The following is a 22915-nucleotide window of genomic DNA, read 5'->3' as shown; positions in this document are numbered from 1 at the left end:
CCCAATAAATTTCCGCTTTCTTACGACGAGCTCTGTTATAAAGTCTGCGGTCTTTATGCGAATCTCGCCGGTCATCCAGGGTTTTTGTTGGGCAGATTTCCTTTCTCGAAGAGGACGACTATTTTCAAAAGACTCCACTGCTGCAATCATAATGGATCAGAGTAAAAGAAGTGTTTCTGTCATTTGTTAAGATTTTATTTGCGATGGAAATATTTCCTGCATTTCCCGCACAATAGAATAAAACAAATATAGGCTAATTTAAGCATATCAAATTTTATTTGTGTTGAAATAAAATTTATTTTCAGAAACCTGCTACAGCAAAAAAGCATAAAGTATTTGTAGAAGTTTTATCCTTTAAACCAGTCACCAACCTTTGTCCAAAAACCAGTTTTCTTTTCTACCGTCTTTCCCTGAAATCATAAATAGCAGTAGTAAAATTAGCATTAACATTATGTCAGAGGAAAAATTTGTTTTTATAAATTACAAGCAAGTAAAAAGGCATTAGGTTCGACTGGGCCGAACTTTAAAATCAGACTACCTCGATTGTATATATTAAGCGCATTGCATAAAAATTCGATGAAAAAATGCATCCTTTAGGAATCAATTATAATTTTATTTATGTATTTATTTTATTGAAATATTGTCCGATCTGGATTAAACACGGCACGGAGTTTGAGGGGTCTAAACCAAGTCGTGCGATCAGTCTAAATGGCAGGTACATCAAAATATAAACCCCTCTGAACCACATTCGGCACAGATGTAGAGAATTCTATCACATCTACTAACTACTAAATTTCCCATGATCATTCCAAAAAGAAACAGGGGATACTCCTCTCAAATCCATGAGTGCTGTCCAATTAAACTTTTAACTCAGTGATAGGGGGCCTTCTTTGTTACGCTGAGTTCGAACATCGTGCCGCATAGCGACACCACTTGGTAGAAAAGTTTTAACATGCCAGGATACCACATGTAGCCAGCATTAGGATAATCGCCGTTGACAATTTTTCTGATGTTCACGGTGGGATTGAAAGGCGGGCGTTCGGCGTCATACGCGAACATGATGGCCTCAAATACAAACAGCATGCCTATAGCAAGGGAAGGTCGGTGAGGACTGCCCTACACCAGGTCAGGTTTCCAGTCCGGAACCGTATGGGGTTCAACTGGTAGTAGCTTCGGCTACGAGGTCTGACCGGAGTCCTTAATCTGGAACCACGAGAGACGGGAGCCCCTAGGATTTCGATCCAAGCTCGACTATGGTGAGGCCCCTGTTGGGAGTAAAGTGCTAGCTGTGGTCTTGACCCAAATCGCGGGTAGAGCGCAAGTTCGATGTAGAGTTGCAATGCAAACGGGTGCCGTGACACATAGATCGGAAGGAGTTTTATATAGTCCTCCGCTCCTAACCAAGGGGGAGAACATGTCCAAGAAACGTGAACTCGAATTGGTGCCCATGCATAGCGTGGGTTAAGAGCCCTGCAGGATTAAGCCAACACGGCAGGTGTCTGCATAAAACACCATTAGGACTTGTCCTGTACGAATTTGTGCAAAAAATAGAAGAATCCTGCGAAGCCAAGACGCATACATTAACAGTTTGCAATGACATCGAGGGGGCGTTTAACTATGTGCAGACCGACGCATTGATCCAATGCCTAAACCAGTACAGAGTGGACCGGGTCATTAGAGACTGAATAAACCTTATACTAACGAACAGATGGATAAATGTATGTCCCATGACATAAATATAAGGGAGAAAGTGGCACAGGGGGGCATTTTATCGCCACTCCTATGGGTGACCACCATAAATGACCTATTACGGATGCTGATTGAGGAGGGATTTGAACATGTCTTCTATGCAGACAGAGGTTAGTATGTTCGCCTATGACGCTGAACACCTGTGTTCGAATCCTGGCGAGACCATCAAAAAAAATTTTCTGTTGTGGTTTTCCCCTCCTAATGCTGGCAACATTTGTGAGGATGGCATGTAAAACTTCTCTCCAAAGAGGTGTCGCACTGCGGCACGCCGTTCGGACTTGGCTATAAAATGGATTCGGCTATAAAATGGACTCGGCTATAAAATCGGACTGCACTCATTGATATGTGAGAAGTTTGCCCCTGTTCCTTAATGAAATGTTCATGGGCAAAATTTGCAATTTGCAGAGGTAAGAATCCGAACCAGCTATGCAGAAGGTCCGAAAAGGTCTTGCATATGCCATATGACTGAGCTAGACCCAGGGATCTCAATGTTAACTCAGAGAAGAATCAAAAATACCTGTTCACGAGGAAGACGAAGGTGGGCAAATTTAAAGCACCATGTTTCCTCAATAAAAGGATTTCGATATCCGACAAGTTCAAATACTTAGGTGTGATCTTGGTCAGGAAACTAAATTGGAAGTGTCACATTCAGGAGCATACCGAGAAGGCTCACAGATGTTGGGCACTATGTAGACGGCCCGTAGGCTCTAAATAGTGTCTTAATCCGAGGATAGTCCACTGGCTCTACAGGGGCGTGATTACACCTATATTTACTTACGCCCCAGTAGTTTGGTGGACTGCTATGGGGAGAAAGTGCAACATAAGGACCATACAACAGGTTCAGAGAACATGTTGTTTTGCCAAAGGGGAGAGATGAGGACCACACCCACTGGGGTGCTGGAGACTATTCTAGATATCCGATCGATTGACATACATACCACTGCGTCTATGAGACTTAAAACGACGGGAGAGTGGATTGAGAATGCAAGGCACTGCTGCCAGCGGCACAGTCTTGGACTGACGGAGTCCTAGTATTGTCATCTGGTAGATCATGTTACATGGATGGATCAAAGCTGTAGGACAGAGTGGGCCGGGGGATCCACATTGAGAGCCTAAGGACTGAGATCTGTTTTAGACAGTCTGACCATAATACAGTCCTGCAGGCGGAGATACGAGCGATCACGGACTGCGTGAGGTGGTGTGGTATTACGGACAGTAAACCGGCCATAAGGGCCGGTCGATTGGCATACAGACCACTGCGTCTATGAGACTTAAGACGATGGGAGAATGGATGAAGAATGCGAGGCACTGCTGCCAGCGGCACAGTCTTGGACTGACGGAGCCCTAGTATTGTCATCTGGAAGATCATGTTACATGGATGGATCGAAGCTAGAGGACAGAGTGGGCCTGGGGGTCTACATTGAGAGCCCAAGGACTGAGATCTGTTTTAGACAGTCTGACCATAATACAGTCCTGCAGGAGGAGATACCAGCGATCACGGACCGCGTGAGGTGGTGTGGTATTACGGACAGTAAACCGGCCATAAGGGCCAATGACAGCTAGCACGATAACAGTCTTGGAATGTAAGAAACAGATTAACGCCTTCTCTGAGAAAAGTATGATCCGCATCGTTTTGGGTGCCGGGTCATAGCGGAGTAAGGGGGAATGAGAAAGCAGACAGTGGCAGTGAGGGCCAGAGAACTGCCGTCAATAAACTTGGTTAACCCGAAGCCTTTCAGGTCGACGCAATCCGAGTTAAGGGCGTGTGCGAGGAACGGAACACAGTCGGTAGGACGGCGAAAATCCTATGGGGTGATCCGGATTGTGAGAAGAAGATGCTATTGCTGAAAGGAAGTAAAAAGGAGGTCAGTATAGCTTTCGGTATCATAACGGGACACATAGGACTACGAGCTCACTTGCATGTGTAGGGCATGTGGGAAAGATGATGAGATGTTGGAGCATTTCCTATGTCATTGCCCGGCTTTCGCAGCTAAAAGACACCTAATAATCAGTGTCATACAACATGTAGCATCCTCGGTAAACTCTCCTTTCCATTTCAACACGATCTTCGAGTTAACCGCTCTGGTCACATTAACAATTGCAGGTCTCATGTAAGTACTATAGAAATTTTAGCATTGGTGGGCGCTCGGATATCAGCTTGCAGAACCGTGCTATTATTGAGACCGACGAAAGGATACCACGCTTTGAGAATCTACAATGTGGACAGCCATACCCATCCTTTCCACTTGCTTTAAGATAAATGCGTTGCATTAAATTTTAGTTAGCTATTGTACCAGGGTGCCTTGCACCTATTGCACCATAGTGGCCTCCTATCACAACTAACTGCGCCAAATTTTATCATAATCTGGTAATAAATGCACCTTTGATGGGCCCAATCCGGACATCGACATAGATCGATCCAAACCATATTCTGCGTAGATTTCTCATTGTGCCAAATTTCCAGAAGATTGAGCAATAACATCGGCTTTTATGAGTCTTAAACCTTTTATCAGGAGATCGATTTATATGGGGGATATATCGAGAGTTCGATATAGCCCATCTTCGAACATTATCTGCCTATAGACAAAAACAAGTTATCTTACCGAATCTTATATACCCTACCCTTAGTCAAGTTCTTTGAATGACTTTTACAATATATATATATGAGCTACATCAAGTTATTGACCAATATGGAATGCCACCTACAAAATTTTAGGTAAATCGGGTAAAAATTGCGCCCTCCAATGGCTCAGAGTATCTTATTGGGAGCTATATCAGGTAATCAATGGATTTAGATCATACGTAGCACAGTTAGTGGAAGCTATACCGAAGCGACATATGTAAAATTAGCCATATTGGATAAGAATTGCATCCTATAGGGGCTAAGGAGGAAAATCGGTTTATATAGGAGATATATCAGGTTATAATCCGATTAAGACCATATTCGGTATTACGGTTAGAAATCAAACAAAAGACTTCATGCATAATTTCAGTCGAATCGGATAAGAATTGTGCTATCAAGAGGCTCAAGATGTTAACATCCGAGATCGGTTTATATGGGAGCTATATCAGCCTATAAACCTATTTGGACCATACATAGCACAGTTGTTGGAAGTCATAACAAAACACTTCAGGTAAAAATGCAGACAAATCTTATAATAATTGCGTTCTCTAGAGGTTCAAGATGTATAATCGGCAGCTATATCAAGTTTTGAGCCGGTTAAGACCACACTTCATATAGTTGTTGAAAGTCAAAACAAAACAAAATACTTTTCTCAAAATTTTAGCGATTAATAATTGTGCCCTCTAGAGGCTAAAGTAGTCAAGATCCGAGATCGGTTTATATATGGCGCTATATCAAGTTTAAAACCGATTTGAACCGTACCTTGCACACTTATTGGAAGTTATAGCAAAACACTTCATGCAAAATTTTAATTGTGCCCTCTAGGGGCTCATGAATTCAAGGCTGATATCAGTTTATATGGCAGCTATTTCAGGTTATGAACCGACTTAACCATACTTTGCATATATTTTGAAAGTCATATCAAAATAAGTCACTCAAAATATCATCTTAAGACCCTAGAGGGCGCAACTGTTACTCGTTGCGCTCTCTAGGGGCTCAAGAAGTCAACATCAAAGTTCGGTTTGTATGAACCGACTTTGACCATACTAAGCTCCGTTTTTGAAAGTCATAGCAAAACAACTTCATGCTAACTGTTAGAACTGCGCCCTCTAGAAGCTCAAGAAGTTCGTTTCATATGCCAGCTATATCAAAACATGGACCGATATACCGGATTTACAATCCCCACCGACCTACACCTATAGGAAGTATTTGTGCAAGCGTCTAGCTTTATTCCTTCGACAATAAGCGGGCTTTCGCAGACAGACAGACTTTCGGACATGGCTAAATCGACCTAAATGTCAAGACGATCCAGAATATATATAATTTGTTGGATCTCAGATCAATATCTCGATGTGTTCCAAACGGAATGACGAAATTGGTATACCCCCATCCTGTGATGCAGATTACAAAACAACGAAATAGTGAATGTTTGCCTAGCACAAACGAGGAGGGCTACAATAGCAATTTTGGACTCTAATTAATGAGCGTCTCAAAAAACTAAGGTTTAAAAAAAACAAGTAAAAACGTGCTTGGTTCGGCTGGGCCAAATCTTAGGTACCCACCGCCATGGATTCCGCTAAAAATGTGCCCTTATTAACAGCGTTTGTATTTGAATTATTTGTAGAAATCAAATCGGGAATTGATTGAGGCTTACTTGGTCTCAAGAAGTCATATCGGTACTTAGGGGGCTTATATCACCTATTGACCGATTCGGTTAAAATCATGCACTGATGTTGTAAGTCATAAAATATGTTTTTGGATCGAATTTCAACCAAAGCAGTTGAAAATTTAGGCTTGTAGGGGCTCGAGAAGTCCAACCGGGGGATCGGTTTATATAGGGTCCATATCTGTTTACAGAGAGATTCGAATCAAACTTGGTGTGGATGCTGGAAGTCGTAACGCAAGTCTTCAGCAAAATCAGATGAAAATTTGTCTCCTAGTGGCTTAAGAAGTCAAAACGGGGGATCAGTTTATATGGGGGCTATATCAGTTTATAGTCCGACCAAGACCGTATTTGCCATGGATATTGGAAGTCATGAAACAGATTTTTGTTCCAAATTTCAGCCAAATCGGATCAAAATTGAGGCTTCTAGGGGCTCCAGAAGCCAAATCCGAGGATGGTTTATATGTTGGCTATATCAGTTTATAGACCGACTATGATCGTACATGGCATGGATCTTGCAAGTCATAACACAAGTCTTTGTTCCCAATTTCCGCCAAATGAGATGAACATTGAGGTTTCTGGAGTCTCAAGAAGTCGAACCGGGGGATCGGTTTATATGGGAGCTATATCTGTTTATAGACCGATTTGGATCGAACTTGGTGTGGATGCTGGATGTTATAACGCAAGTCTTTGTTCCAAAGTTTATATGGGTGCTATATCAGCTTATGGACCGACTAGAACCGTACTTGGCGTGGATGCTGCAAGTCATAGCAAAGGTCTTTGTTTCAAAGTTCGGCCAAATCGGATGAAAATTGAGTTTCTTGGGGCTCAAGAAGTCAAATCCGGGAATTGGCTTATATGGGGGTTATATCAGTTTATAGTCCGACCAAGACCGTATTTGCCATGGATGTTGGAAGCCATGGAACAGGTTTTTGTTCCAAATTTCAGGCAAATCCGATCAAAATTAAGGCTTCTAGGGCTCCAGAAGTCAAATCCGGGGATCGGTTTATATTGGGGATACAACAGTTTATACACCGACTAAGACCGTACTTGACAAGGACGATGGAAGTCATAACACAAGTCTGTGTTCCAAATTTCAGCCAAATGGTATGAAAATGGAGTCTTTTATGGGCTCAAGAATTCAAAACCGGGGATCGGTTTATATGGGGGCTATAATAGTTTATATACCGACTAGGACCGTACTTGGGATTGATGCTGCAAGTCAAGGCACAAGTTTTTGTTACAAATTTCTATCCGATATGTCCGAAAATTTCAAGCGGTTAGTTCACGAGTTCGACCACTACCGTTATTTCGACAGATGGACGGACGGATATGGCTAGATCGACCCGACGTTATGGTGTCACAGACCAATATTTCGAGGCTTTACAAACGGAATGCTTAGACTAATATACCCGCATTCTATAGGTTTAAGTATAAATATTTAAAAATACTACCGGAATTCGCAAAGATATTACGTTTAGTACCGCAATTGGTACAGTTTGGGACTTTATTTGATACTTTTTTTACGGCTTCGGAGTTCTGAAATTTGGCATTTAGGTACAACTGGGAAATTTATGTTGGGGAACTAAAAGATTTAAAAAGTACAAAATGGTTCTTTCACTGTAGCTCAATCGGCTACAGGTCTCAAAACTGAAATGTGTTGCAAACGGAATGACAAAATTTATATACCCCCATCTGTCGGGGGTATATAAATCGTCGAGCAGTACCGAGTCGAGTCGAGCAGTACCGACTGCACAAAACCATACGCCACTAATTGATTACCTAGCAATTAATTCAAAGTTCTTCTTTGCACTCATTTAAAATTGTATTGATGTCAGTTACAAATGTTGATTAATCACGACTAAAAAGTGAAAATAGTACCATTATGGTGTGGATTATAACAGTTTTGTTCTCTATGACCATTGGTTCACAAGCTACATATGTTTCATTCGATCAACTCTTGATAGGTTACAGTGGTAACAAATACTTACACCTTTGTATGCCATGGCATTGGAGCGTCCTCTACTTCTTATTCCCCCGAATTGAGTTGCACACCTTCCATCATGTCTGAGAGCGTGACAGTTGGGTATATCCGCATGAGGCATCGCTGATCGTTTCTGCAATCTTGACGATGCCTCATTACCATAGGGTGGTACATTGGCATCAGATATGACAGCGGTTTGACATCCAATGACACATATAAAGAAAATCAAAACGAAAACACCAAACAACCTGTTCATTGTATTATTCGATTATGATGCGTATGTACTTTGTAGCTCTACTAATTGATACTGAAACAAATCAATCATAGCATTTCTTTTTATTCTGATGTTCACGATAAAAACTTTTTCTTCCACATTATTTAAAATAAAAGCATAAAAAATATATGCACTGGCAGAAAGTCACAGTGGGATAGAGAATAAAAAAAATTTAAAATTCGAGCCGAATCTTGAGAACCCACCACCAAGGATTCTGCTAAATTATGGGAGCTATATCTGGTTATAGTCCCATTTGGACTGTATTTGACGCAGTTGTTGAATATCACAGTTGGCACAGTTGTTGGAAATTTCAGCCAAATCGGATAAAATCTACAGCTTCCAGGGGCTTAAGTAGTCAAATCGGGAGATCGGTTTATATATGAGCTATTTCGGGTTCTTGACGGATTTGAACCGTACTTGGCACAGTTATTGGAAGCCATAACAGAACACTACGTGCAAAATTTCAGCCAAATCGGATGAAAATTGAGGCTTCCAGGGGCTCAAGAAGTCGATATGGCCCATTTACAATCCTCAACGACCTATTGTACATCAATACTAAGTATTTGTGCAAAATTTCAAGCGGCTTGCTTGACGCTTTCTACCGCTATCGTGATTTCAACAGACGAACGGACGGACATAGCTATATCGATTCAGCATGTCGAGACGATCAGGAATATATATACTTTATGGGGTCCTAGAGTAATATTTCAAAGTGCTACAAACGGAATTACTAGATTAGTATACCCCCATCCTATGGGGGGTGGGCATAAAAAGGCATTAAGTTTGTCGAGATCGAACTTTGGATACCCACAACTTCCGATAAATAAAAAGCACATTACGATATAATTCGGTGACAATGCACCATTTATTAAACCATAGCAACTATATCGAAATATGGTCCAATCTAGGCCAAATATTGAAGGTTCTGATGCAACTCATTATGCCAATAACAGAGAAGTCGTGTATAGGCCAAGAACTCCAAACGGGAGATCGGTCTATATTGGGGTTATATCAAGATATTTTCCGATCTGGATCATAATCGGTATAAATGTCAAAGGTCTTAAAATAATTCGCTGTGCAAATTTTCCGTCAAATCGGGAAGCTTAGGTTATGTTGAAAAGTAGGTGCGGATATTATTCCGCCCCATGCCACTAAGGACATGCACCTAACCCGGTAAACGGCTTCTTGTGCGCTCTAAATACTATAAAGTAACCTCGAAAAAGAAAATCTCTAAGTTTGGAATACCGTGCTACTTACAAAATCCTTTATAGATTTATATACCACGCCCCTTAGTTAGTTTATGTCTGGTAGTGTGTCCCCACCAAGGTACCTGTGTCGGTAAGCAGCTCAGCCGCACCGTCTCATCATCTTCCGCGCATGCCCAACACATGCTACCAAGTGCCGCGCCGAAATTATATAACCCGCTATGACACCAAAAGCTATACTGTCCTTCTTACTTCGTTTCAGTAATAGCCTTGTCTTCTCACGATCCGGATATCCCCGTATGATTTTCGCCGTCCTACCGATCGTTTCACTGTTCCATAGTGCGTTCATCGACATCGCCCTTAACTCGGACAGCGTCGACCTTAAGGGCTTCGGGTTAGCCAAGTTTATTGACGGCAGTCCTCTGGCCTTCACCGACAATTCGGCTGCTCTTTCATTCACCCTTATTCCGCTATAAACTGGCACCCAAACGATACGGATTGTGTCCTTCTCAAAGAAGGCATTAATCCCCTTCTTACATTCCAATAATGTTCCTGACCTTAGCGTCCTGATTCGTGAACCAGGCAATACCAGAGTGCCATCAATCCAAGACTGTGCCTCTGGCAGCTGTGTCTCGCACTCGAACTCAGTGTTGTCCAGGTATCCGATTCGAAACCTCTTCCATTCCTTCAAGGTTTCCTAACGTCGCCATATATTGGTTTGCCCAAAAAGTAATTGCGGATTTTTCATATAGTCGGCGTTGACAAATTTTTTCACAGCTTGTGACTCTGTAATTGTATTCTTTCTTCAGTCAGTTATCAGCTGTAACTTTTAGCTTGCTTTAGAAAAAAAGTGTAAGAAAAGTATATTTGATTAAAGTTCATTCTAAGTTTTATTAAAAATGCATTTACTTTCTTTTAAAAAATCCGCAACCCAATATATGTTCGTCCGATTTTGACAAATAACGCAATAAATTGTTCATTTCATATTTACATATAGCTCTCGTATATTTATATCGCCCGATCTGCACTCCTACAGCCACTGCAAGCGCAATTATTGACCAATCTTCCCAAAATTTTGCACAACTCTTTCCTCGACGACTGCCACAATATCTTTAGCGTTAACGATCAAGAATTTATATAATTTATGGGGTATTTTTTTTATACCTATTACCATCCTATGGTGGAGGGTATAACAAAATGTTCAGCGATGATTATTTTCTGCTAAACTGGAGACATTTTTCAGGTGTGGCACGCCGTTCGAGCTCGTCTATTTAAAGGAGGTCATGTAGGGTATAAAGATCAATATATCGTATAGGGTGATTTTTTTGAGGTTAGGATTTTCATGCATTAGTATTTGACAGATCACGTGGGATTTCAGACATGGTGTCAAAGAGAAAGATGCTCAGTATGCTTTGACATTTCATCATGAATAGACTTACTAACGAGCAACGCTTGCAAATCATTGAATTTTATTACCAAAATCAGTGTTCGGTTCGAAATGTGTTCATTCACCGTAACGTTGCGTCCAATAGCATCTTTGAAAAAATACGGTCCAATGATTCCACCAGCGTACAAACCACACCAAACAGTGCATTTTTCGGGATGCATGGGCAGTTCTTGAACGGCTTCTGGTTGCTCTTCACTCCAAATGCGGCAATTTTGCTTATTTACGTAGCCATTCAACCAGAAATGAGCCTCATCGCTGAACGGTGAACGAACACATTTCGAACCGAACACTGATTTTGGTAATAAAATTCAATGATTTGCAAGCGTTGCTCGTTAGTAAGTCTATTCATGATGAAATGTCGAAGCATACTGAGCATCTTTCTCTTTGACACCATGTCTGAAATCCCACGTGATCTGTCAAATACTAATGCATGAAAATCCTAACCTCAAAAAAATCACCCTTTATATGATTATTTTCTCTAAACCAAGATTTTTAATTTCATCCCATTGTGCATTATTTTTACAACAACCGCACATCTAGACTTTATAATGTCTCATTAGCAGATATTTGCGGTGATGCAAAAACCACCCGTGACCCTTTAAATAGCACTGAATCATTAATACAAGGCATATGTTAAAATATATTTTATCAACACAGAAAGGATGTTGTGGTAAAACATATCGGAATCTTGAAATAACTGAACATACTGTGAGACAATGACAGGCTTAAACGTGTCAAAGAGCCGTAAGTTGCATTTTATTGAAAAAATTAAAATAAATAAGATTTTGTGGAAATTTGAGCAATTTATCATAGTCGCTTATGTCTAATTGGATAAAAATTTCGCTGTCTAGCCTCATGAAGCCAATTTGTGAGATGCGTTATTATGGGAGCTATACCAGCTTATTAAAACAAATTTACCATATATGAATAGAGTCATAGCAGATAATCTTGCGAAAAATGTCAGGCTAATCGGATTTAAATTGGCCTTCTAAGGACTCAAGGATTAGAGAATCATTTTATATGGGAGCTATATCTAAACGTGGACAGTTTTCGGCCATTTACAATCCCAAACGACCTACGAAGACTTATTTTAAGCCAAAAATGCTTCCATTACAGTATAAGGCGATTTGTTACTCGAGAAGATAATTTTTTGCGTTTGTATATATATTGTACTAGCCGAACCGGGCCCGCTCCGCTGCGCATTCTTTAACTCTAATTTCTTTTTAGGGTGGGGGCAGTTCGCCCTGAATGCGAATATCGAATTTGTGCCGTTGTAGCCTATGACGCTGAACGCGTTCCAATCCTGGCGAGAACACCCTTTTAATGTTGGCGACATATGCGATGAACAATGCCATGGTCATCTAAAAAAATTTCCACAAAGAGGTGTCGCACTGCGGGACGCCGTTCGGTCTCGGCTATTAAAAAAGATCCCTTATCATTGACTTTAAACTTTAATCGGAAAGCACTCATTGATGTGTGAGAATTTGCCCCTTCTCGGTTCCTGGTGTATCATATTGTCATAATGGGTCTAATGGCGCCAGATTCGAAATCTACTCCCGAATACCTTTCATTTGAGTCCAACATATTTGTATGGGGAAGTTTTGGGGTTGGGGCCCTCTGGGTACTTAGACTCAAATTTTAATACCATATTCGTATTCTACTCTTCAATGTCTTTTATTTGATACGTATATTGTCCCGATCGGTCCACTTTTGATTTTGGGTTGTGTTTTTGGCATAAAAGGGAGGCTCCGTCCCCCTTCCGATACCAAAAAATTACATAGCCTTTGTTTCCTTCCAGACCAACCTACACAATATCCGAAAATTTCGAGAAAATCGGTTCTGCCGTTTTTCAGTCTATACGGAGCAAACAAACCGAGTCCCATATATCCGTGATTGGCTAATGTGCCCATTTTGGACGTTTTTGTGGGGTGACCCTTATACTTCGACATGAATTCGTATGCCAGATTCGTTATCTACTCCCGCATACTTTTCATTTGATACCTATATTGTCCCGATCGGTCCACTTTTGATTTTGAATGGTGTTTTTGGGGTAACAGTGGAGTGTCCGTCCCCTTCCGTTGTCAATAATTTTATAGAGCCTATTCCTACTTACTGACCATATTCGTAATCTACTCCCAAATACCTTTCATTTGAGTCCCATAATGTCATGATCGTCAAATAAACCTACTTTAAGGGGTTTTGGGGCTGGGGAGGCCCCCCAAGTACTGGGACCCAACTTTTATTATGAAATTCGTACGCTACTCCTGAATTCCTTTCATTTAAATCCCATATTGTCCCGATCGGTCCATTTTTACTTTTGGGTAGTACTTTTGGGGTAAGGGGGAGGGTCCGGCCCCTCCCGATAACAAAAAATTATATAGCCTATGTTTCCCTTCACAATCTACACAATCAGTGAAAATTTCAAGGTAATAGGTTCAGCCGTTTTTGAGTCTATACGGGACTAACAAACAAGCCGACACACAAACAAACAAACATACAAACAAACTAACACAAATTGAATTTTATATATAAGATCATTTAGCAGAGAGTGTAGCTAAAACAAGTAAAAGCGTGCTAAGTTCGGCCGGGCCGAATCTTATATGCCCTCCACCATGGATCGCATTTGTCGAGTTCATTTCCCGGAATCTCTTCTTAGGCAAAACAGGATATAAGAAAGGATTTGCTCTGCTATTAGAGCGATATCAAGATATGGTCCGGATTGGACCACAATTAAATTATATGTTGGAGACCTGTATAAGAATTGCGCCCTTTGGGGGTTCAAGAAGTAAAAAAGAGAGATCGATTTATATGGAAGCTGTATCAGGCTATAGACCGATTCAGACCATAATAAAAACGTATGTTGATGGTTATGAGAGGATCCGTCGTACAAAATTTCAAGTAAATCGGATAATAATTGCGACCTCTAGAGACTCAAGAAGTCAAGATCCCAGATCGGTTTATACGACAGCTATATCAGGTTATGAACCGATTTGAACCTTATTTGACACATTTGTTGAAAGTAAGAATAAAATACGTCATACAAAATGCCAGCCAAATCGGAGAGGAATTGCGCCTTCTAGAAGCTCAAGAAGTGAAGTCCCCAGATCTGTTTATATGAAAGCTAACAAAACACGTCGTGCAAAATTTCATTCCAATCGGATAAGAATTGTGCACTCTAGAGGCTTAAGAAGTGAAGTTCTCAGCTTTATCAGGTTACAGACTGATTTCGACCGTACTTAGCACAGTTATTGAAAGTCATAACGAAACACTACACTCAATCTCAGCCAAATCGGACAAAAATTGCGGCTTCCAGGAGCTCAAGAAGTCAAATCCGGAAATCGGTTTATATGGGAGCTATATCTAAATCTAAACCGATATGGCCCATTTGCAACCCACAACGATCTACATCAATTTTAAGTATCTGTACAAAATTTCAAGCGGCTAGCTTTACGTTTTTGACAGCTATCGTGATTTCGACAGATGGACGGACATGGCTAGATCGATTCAGAACGTCGAGGCCATTTGGAATATATAAACTTTATGGGGTCTTAGACAAATATTTCGAGGTGTTTCAAACGAGTATAAAACAAGTAAAAAGCCCGGGCTGAAGTTTGGATACCCACCACCTCGGGTATATACGTAAACCATCTTTTTTCATAATCCGGTAAAAAATGCATAATATATGACCACATAGCAGCTTTATCGAATTATGGTTCGTTTTGGATCAAATTCGTTAAGGATATTGAGAGGACTATTAAGTACAAGTCATTGGTTAATTTTGTAGAACAATATATTGGACTTTTTGTTAGCCATATCCAAATATAGACCGATCTAAACCATATATGACACACAAGTCGAAAAGCCTAACATAAGCGAAAAAACTTATATTGAATGATCGGACTATATGACAGCTATATCCAAATCTGGACCGATCTGAGCCAAATTGAAGAAGGAAGTCGAAGGGCCTAACAGAACTAAATGTCCCAAATTTCAGCGAAATTAGATAATTAATGCGTCTTTTAAGGGCCCAAAATCTTAAATCGAAAGATCGGTCTACATGGCAGCTATATCCAAATCTGAGCCACATTGAAGAAGGATGTCGACTGGCTTAACACAACTCACTGTTCCAAATTTCCATTTTATAGGTCCAAGACCTTAAATCGAGAGATTGGTCTACATGGCAGCTATATCCAAATCTGAACCGATCTTGGCCAAATTGATGAAGTATGTCGAAGGCCCTAACACAACTCACTGTCCCAAATTTCAGCAAAATTGAATAATACATGTGGCTTTCATGGGCCTAAGACCCTAAATCGGCGGATCGGTCTATATGACAGCTATATCTAAATATAGTTCCATATAAAATATATTAAGGCCGAACGTTGAGAGACCTAAAACTACTCACCGTTTAAAATTTCAGCGAATTCTGGTAATAAATAAAGCTTTTATGGTCTTCAGATCCTTTATCGTTAGATCGGTCTATATGGCAGCTATATCTTAATATAGTCCGATTTGACCCATATTAAGGTCGGATGGTGGGAGGCCTAAAACTGCTCATTGTTTCAAATTCAAATGAAATCGGGTAATAAATAAAGCTTTTATGGGCTTCAAACCTCTTATCGGCAGATCGGTCTATATGGCAGCTTTATCTAAATATAGTTCGATCTGAACCATATTTAGGTCAGATGTCGGGTGGCCTAAAGCTACTCAATGTTTCAAAATCGGATACAAAATTAAGCTTTTATGGGCTGCAGACCCTTTATCGGCAGATCGGTCTATATGGCAGCTATATCTAAATATAGTCCGATCTGAACCTTATTTGGGTCAGATGACGGGAGGCGTACAGCATCTAGCTGTTTTAAATTTCAGCGAAATCGGATGAAAAAAAAAGCATTTATGTGCCTTAGACCCTTTATCCCATATGGTCAGTTCAAGAACTTAACCAGCGTACGTCAAAAAGACGTATCTGTCCCGGATTTCAGCTCAATATCTCAATTTTTGAAGGCTGTAGAATAATTACAACAGACGGACGGACAGACACACGGGCATCGTTAAATCGTCTTACAATTTTACGACGAGTCGCAATATACATATGCTTTGTAGGGTCGACAATTGATATTTCGATGTGTTGCAAACGGAATGACTAAATGAATGCACCCCCTATCCTATGATAGTGGGTATAAAAATCAAATATTACGGGATTGCACCCCATAGGGGTTCAAGAAATATGTTTATCCCGGTCCGGTAGATACATATATATAAGCAGATTTCGTGATCTGAGTTTTTGGGATGCCTAAATTTTTGTCTGATATAATTAAAGTTTGGCAAGTGGCGTAGAGAGAGTCAATCATTACCCGATTTTGGGGGGCCACACCACCACAAAAAAACCCCTAAAACACCACCAAACGGACAAGTAGGTTAATCGAGACAATATGAGAATCAATTGAAAGGTCCTTGAGAGTAGTGCATGTAAATGATAATGAAATATGGTTACAGACCCATTTCCTGATAAAGCTTCTTCACCCTAATAATGTTTAGTTTTTCATCCATATAAAATTTCATTGTTGACATATAAATCTGTAAACTGTTTTTGTTAGTGAAGTGGTTGCTATATTTAATGGATTATTAATGATGTCACCACAATCACTTAGCTAAACAAAATTACTCATGAAATTTATTATGAAATTTCTTGTTGGCAGAAAGTGTCATAAAAAAATAAATTCTTGCTTAGGCTCCCTGGTAGAATTTTATCTGACATCAGTTATTCTTTAGAAGATGGGCAAAGTGATTTTAAGTATATTCTTGCTGCTGGCAATAGCCATCATCGTTGGACGCTGTGAACTGAGGTTCAAATCATCCAAGGACTCTAAATTTCGCAAGGCAAAAGACAATCAAGGATTGCAATATTATTTGCCAAATTGTCAATTTAGAAGACACGATGGACAGTGCGTTCAATCATTTGGACCTATCACCGAAGCCGGCTCTAAAGCTGCAATACCCTACCAAGTAAGTACGCCCTACATACTGCTCTAATTGAAGCTTTTCCCATGCAAAATTAAAAAGAATTCAATATTTTTGGCCACCACCGAAGGAATGGGGTATATTCATTTTGTCATTCCGTTTGCAAAACATGGAAATATCCATTTCCGACCCTATAAAGTATATATTCTTGATCGCCTTAAAAATCTTAGACGATCTAGCCAAGTCCGTCCGTCGGTCCGTCCGTTGAAATCACGCTACAGTCTTTAAAAAGAGACATATTGAGCTGAAGCTTTGCACAGATTCTTTCTTTGTCCATAGGCAGTTAAGTTCGAAGATGGGCTATATCGGACTATATCTTGATATACCCCCCATATAGACCGATCCGCCGATTTATGGTCTTAGGCTCATAAAAGCCATATTTATTATTCCATATTGCTGAATTTTGGGACAGTGAGTTATGTTAGTCTCTTTGGTCCAGATTAAGATATAGCTGCCATATAGACCGAGCTCTCGATTTAATGTCTTGCCCGATGTCGCCGAAATTTGGGACAGTGAATTTTTTTTGGCCCCTCGACATCTTCCGCAATTTGGCCCAGATCGGTCCAGATTTCGACATAGCTGCCATATAGACCGATCTCTAGATTTAAGGTCCATTAAAATCGCATTTATTGTCCGATTTCGCCGAAATTTAGGACAGTGAGTTGTGTTAGGCCCCTTGACATATATCTGCAATTTGGCCCAGATCGGTTCAGATTTGAATATAGCTGCCATATAGACCGATCACTTGATTTATGGTCTTGGGAATGTTAGGTTATGTTAGGCTCTTCGACATCTTTCTTTAAATTGGCTCAGATCGTTCCAAATTTGGATATAGCTGCCATATAGACCGATCTTTCGGTGTGAGGTATTGGGCCCATAAAAGGCGCATTTATTTTCCGATGTCGCCGAAATTTGGAACATCTAGTTGTGTTAGGCCCTTCGACATTCTTCTTCAATTTCGCCCAGATTGGTCCAGATTTGGATATAGCTGCATATAGACAGACCTTTCGATTTAAGGTTTTGGGCCCATAAAAGGCACATTTATTATTGTCCGATTTCGCCGAAATTTGGGACATTGAGTTGTGTTAGGTTTTTCAATATCCGTGTCGTATATGGATCAGATCGGTGTATATTTGGATATAGCTTCCCAAACGACCAATATGAGGGCAGAAATTATGCATTTTTCTCCGGATTATGGCGAAAGGTGGTTTACATATATACCCGAGGTGGTGGGTATCTAAAGTTTGGGCTGGCCGAACTTAATGCATTTTAACTTGTTTTTCAATTGCAACATTTTTTATACATAGCAACATGTACTCGTTATTTCTGTTTCAGGGAAAAAAAGAGGATGGTTTTTGGGATAAATTAACAGCCTGGTTCAGATCTTCAAATTAGCAAAATTGATTTATGTTGAACTAACAGCAATATTAATGCATCTATGGCAATAAAGCTGTGTTTAATTTTTACTTTTGTTTATGTTGATAAAGGCTGCACACTAAGTGGTAAGTAGTTTGTGTAAATGCTTTTAGTGCGGCTGGACCGAATTTACAAACATTTCTCCATGCTGCGTCATTTCGACAGACAGACGGACAGTTATGGCTACATCGTTTTAGAATCTTACGGCTACGAAGAAGAAGGTAACTGAAACGAAGTGTTGCCAATCCAATCGACCATACCCTCCACTATTGGATGGGGGTATACTAATTTCGTCATTCCATCTCTAACACCTCGAAATATTCGTCTAAGACCCATAAAGTATATATAGGGTAATTTTTTAGCTATTATCTTTTTGACAACATTGGTTTAAACAGCTCACGCATGTTTCCTGTTTTGTTTCACTGTCAAACAACTTCAATTTGGTCTATAATTTAACCATGAATCTTTGTTTGTTCTTGCAAACGAACAACGATTGCATATTTTTGAACTTTATTATCAAAATGCACGTCCGTCAGTCTGTCGAAAGCACGCGGAGTAAAGCTAAGCGCTTGAAGTTTTGCACAAATATATCTTATTAGTGTAGGTCAGTTGGGATTGTAAATGGGCCAAATCGGTCCATGTTTTGATATAGCTGCCATAGAAACCGATCTTGGGTCTTGACTTCTTGAGCATCTAGAGGGCGCAATTCTTATCCGATTTGGCTGAAATTTAATATAAGGTATTTTGTTATGATTACAGCAGCGATAAATATGGATCAAATCGGAACATAATGTGATGTAGCTGCCAATCTTGAATATTGACTCCTTGGGCCCTTAGAGGTCGTAATTCTTATCCGATTTTGCTGAAATTTTGTACAGCGCCTTCTCCCATCACAACATACGTGTCCAATTTGGTTTTAATCGATCCATAGCCTCATACAGCTACCACATAAACCTATCTTCCGATTATGCTTCTTGAGCCCCTACAAGGCGCAATTCTTAACCGAATGGACTGAAATGTCTTCTACTTTGGTCTTCAACATTTAGTTAACTTATCGTACGAATCGGACTATTACTTGATATATCTCCAATGGTATTACAATTCTTATCCATTATTCCTTGTTTGCCTAAAAAGACATACCTCGCAAAGAACTCGACAAATGCGATCCATGGTGGAGGGTATATAAGATTCGGCCTGGCTGAACTTAGCACGCTCTTACTTGTTTTTATTTATTAATATTTACTAATTATACATACGGAGACCACCGTAGCGAAGAGGCTAGCATGTCCGCCTATGACGCTGAACGCCTGGGTTCGAATCCATGAGTCTAAAAATCTATTGTCTGTGCAGGTGTAGCATCGATGCATTAGTGTTGAATGCTCTGCACAAACTGAATTGTTACAGGAATTGCAATAGGCCCTTGTTTTCCGCTGCCGTCCGAACTCAGAACGACATAGGCAACAGGACGGTCTGTTCGTTCTAGACGCAAACGACGGCGCAGTTCCTTCTGTCGGTATTGATAACATCTAAAAAGAACAAAATTATGTAGTTATTCTGCTTTTGAACATAATAATTGGTTTTCTTACCATTACATCAAATGCTTCCATTGCGTTCCACATCCTTGGATATGCAGTTATAAGGTTTTTCAGCGCTCATTCTTCTATGTTTGGAAGTGCCAATTGTTTTGTCAGTTTCTTTTTTTCTTTTATTGACTTCATCTCGTTGTATGAAATAAATGTAGCTAATGCAGAAATGTCCACCATATTATAAAACATGGCCAATATCCAGCGATTGATTGAGCGCTTCCATGTATATGTGTCAAGCATCTGGTCCATTGTATCAACTCTCGATTTGTTGGAGTCGTAATCCATGTAGCAAACGGCTTCTTCTTTTTAGTTTGCATGTGCACACAGCAAGTATAATGTTATATCGACAGCAAAATTGTCGTTTTGTTCTTCTTGGGCACATATAAACATAGTACTATATCGCCTTTGTTGAAGCCGAACAATGTGCTGTTAAAAGGACGCGTATGATTTTTTGGAATTTCCGAAGCACACATGTCTTATTCGAGCGAACTGTTTCACCATATGCAGTTTTCAAATGTGTATTCAAATATCTTTCCGAAAGTTGAAGCACAATATTCTGACCATGATTCACCTCTCGGGTCTGGTCACATAATTTCCCAGAGTAAATTATTACTTTGACGAGATAAAATGATTTTGAGTCGCACAACCACCATATCTTTATCATCAACAGTCACTGCATTATGCGAAGTGTAAGCTGCTGCCAAGGTAGACTGCAACATTTGCGAAATATCATCAAGAAGTTCACTATTCGATAAAGTGAGTTCAGCATTCAAAATAATAGACAAAAAAGCATCCAACTCTTTCAAAGTGAAGTTGGAATTGCCAAATGCCATGCAGCGTTCACTTCCCTGCCTTTCTGATTTGATTCGCGTATTATGATGTACGCCATGTCTTCGGTGATGAGCGAGCGGAATATGGTAAAGGGATCTGGACCCGGAAAACAAGCCAAAAGATAGTGCATTTAAATATGAAAATTAAATATGTTTAGTACGGGAACGTGTGAAAAGGTCCGCTGGTCCTTGTACTGAAATTTCAAGAGATTGATCGGTTTCTCGCTGTCAAGGAAAATACAATGTCAGCATTTCTTGACATTCAAGTGCTTTCAAAACCAACGCCAATCACGATGAATCACGTTTCTAGGCATAAACTCTACTGTAAGAAAGTTTATTAATAAGATGGAAGAAAAAGGCGTAAAAGTGGTCGCATATGCTGATGACGTGGCAATTGCGGTTAGGGGAAAGTTTCCCAGCACTCTAAGAGATATACTTCAGGAAGCTCTACGTGCAATAGCAAAGTGGGCTACCGAAAGTGGTCTGAGTATACATCTGTGCAAGACAGAAGTAGTTCTTTTCAGCAGGAGATACAAGCTACTAACAGTGGGACCCGTTTCCTTGGGTGTTTTGCTGGACACGAAATTGAATTTCAAATCAAACATTTTGGATAGGGCAAGAAAGACAACTCTTTTCGTATTCACTGGGTATATACTGCAGTTGTCAGACCTATTATGGTATACGCTGTTGTGGTCTAGTGGACGGCGCTTCAAAAATCCACCTACTACTCAATACTAAACCGGATGCAAAGGATGGCTTGTTTGTGCATCACAGCCGCACTGAGGAAGTAACGATTTGATGTACTGAATTCAATGCTAGATCTTTGGCCTCTGGACATTGTGGCTAGACAAATTGCAGCGACCACTACCGTGAGGTTAAGGGAACTTTCTCATTGGTTATGTGGCGGCTACGGCCACTGTGTTATCCTTGATACAACATCCGATGTTCCAGTCAGTGGGGAACTACGATATCCCTGGTAACAGAAGTTACATAGACATCTATACGGACGGTTTCAAACAAAACGATCAGTTGGGCTTTGGGGTGTACTCTATAGATCTACAGGGTGGCTGATGAATATTGCTACAATGATGAATATTGCTACATTTTTTTTTCGGTGTATGGAATACATTTTTCTTTTATTCATGTTAAATTAAATTATTAAATTAATTATTAAATTATTATTAATTAAATTAATTAATTAATTAATTAAATTAATTATTAAATTATTATTATTAAATAGAAAAAAAGTTATTACATTTTTTTTTGGTAGCGGCTTTCATCAGAAGAGGTTACCCGACGAAGAGGGTAACCTCTTCTGATGAAGAGGTTATCGAAGAGGTTACCCGACCACTGCAGTGTGTATCAAGCAGAGACGCTTGCAATTAAGGAAGTGGTGGAATGGCTAAGATATAATGTCATTACGACGATTGGCATAAATATCTTCACAGACAGCCAGGCAGCCATTAAATCCCTGGAGAACGTATTTCTGAACATAAAAACCGCCCTCGACTGTCGCAGATCTTTCAACGAGATGGCTGAACAGTTCAAAATTCACCTGTTCTTGGGGCCGGGCCCCAGAGATATCCCAGGGAATCCTAAAGCAGACGAGCTTGCGAGACTAGGAACTACCATACAGACTTCAGAACACTGGAATCTGTGGGTATGCCTCTAGCGACATGTCTTAGTCGTTGTGTCGTTACTGTCTCATCGGAAAACTTACTGACAGACTGAAGGTTGCCAGCAACGACTTTTGCAACAGATGTAGGGACATCGAAGAATAGAGACGATAGAACACCATCTGTGTGTGTGTCGCGCACCAGCAGTTGGAAGGAGTTCCACTTTAGGTTCTCATTTTATTGAGAACCTGTCTGATTTAGCGGATGTGAACATTCGCAAGTTATTGAGCTTTTTAAAGCGATCTGGATGTTTCAACGGTAGTAACTAGAATGCATCTACCTTCTTCTGTTCCTGTGGTATCACAATGGACGAAGACGTCTAGGTGAGTCTGATGGCTGACTGCCACTTAAACCTAACCTAACCATAACGCTTTACGGCACACCGTTTGGACCCGACATAAAAAGGAGGCCTCTTATCTTTGAGCTTAAAATTTAATCGGA

The 22915-nt window shown here is 40.2% G+C and overlaps 2 protein-coding genes and 1 long non-coding RNA gene across 6 annotated transcripts in view; 1 reads left to right on the top strand and 2 right to left on the bottom strand.

Moving 5' to 3' along the window:
- The window catches only part of LOC106094403 (uncharacterized), a 198472-nt gene that overhangs the window by 16600 nt on the left and 158957 nt on the right, over positions 1-22915 (top strand). The window lies entirely within an intron of this gene.
- On the bottom strand, positions 255-8320 carry LOC106094408 (uncharacterized). The gene is made up of 2 exons (XM_059366228.1): positions 8027-8320; positions 255-410 (listed from the first exon to the last, which is right to left on the bottom strand). Exons 1-2 carry the CDS (start codon positions 8273-8275, stop codon positions 348-350), a joined length of 312 nt encoding a protein of 103 aa, XP_059222211.1. The 5' UTR covers positions 8276-8320; the 3' UTR covers positions 255-347.
- On the bottom strand, positions 19550-20958 carry LOC106089477 (uncharacterized). The gene is made up of 2 exons (XR_009397905.1): positions 19969-20958; positions 19550-19908 (listed from the first exon to the last, which is right to left on the bottom strand). It is a non-coding gene; the product is annotated as an uncharacterized LOC106089477 (long non-coding RNA).

This window comes from Stomoxys calcitrans, chromosome 4 (assembly GCF_963082655.1).
Source record: "Stomoxys calcitrans chromosome 4, idStoCalc2.1, whole genome shotgun sequence".
In the NCBI taxonomy this organism is placed as follows: Eukaryota; Metazoa; Arthropoda; class Insecta; order Diptera; family Muscidae; genus Stomoxys; species Stomoxys calcitrans.
Note: the sequence above shows the minus strand (reverse complement) of the source record. Positions and strands in the feature narration are given on the sequence as shown.

Bases quoted from the DNA above. Each gene is read 5' to 3' on its own strand.
- LOC106094408 (XM_059366228.1), bottom strand. From the start codon at position 8,275: ATGAACAGGTTGTTTGGTGTTTTCGTTTTGATTTTCTTTATATGTGTC. The intron at 411-8,026 runs GTAAGTATTTGT...TTATGATTTCAG, and splicing joins ATGCCATGGCATACAAAGGT to GGAAAGACGGTAGAAAAGAA.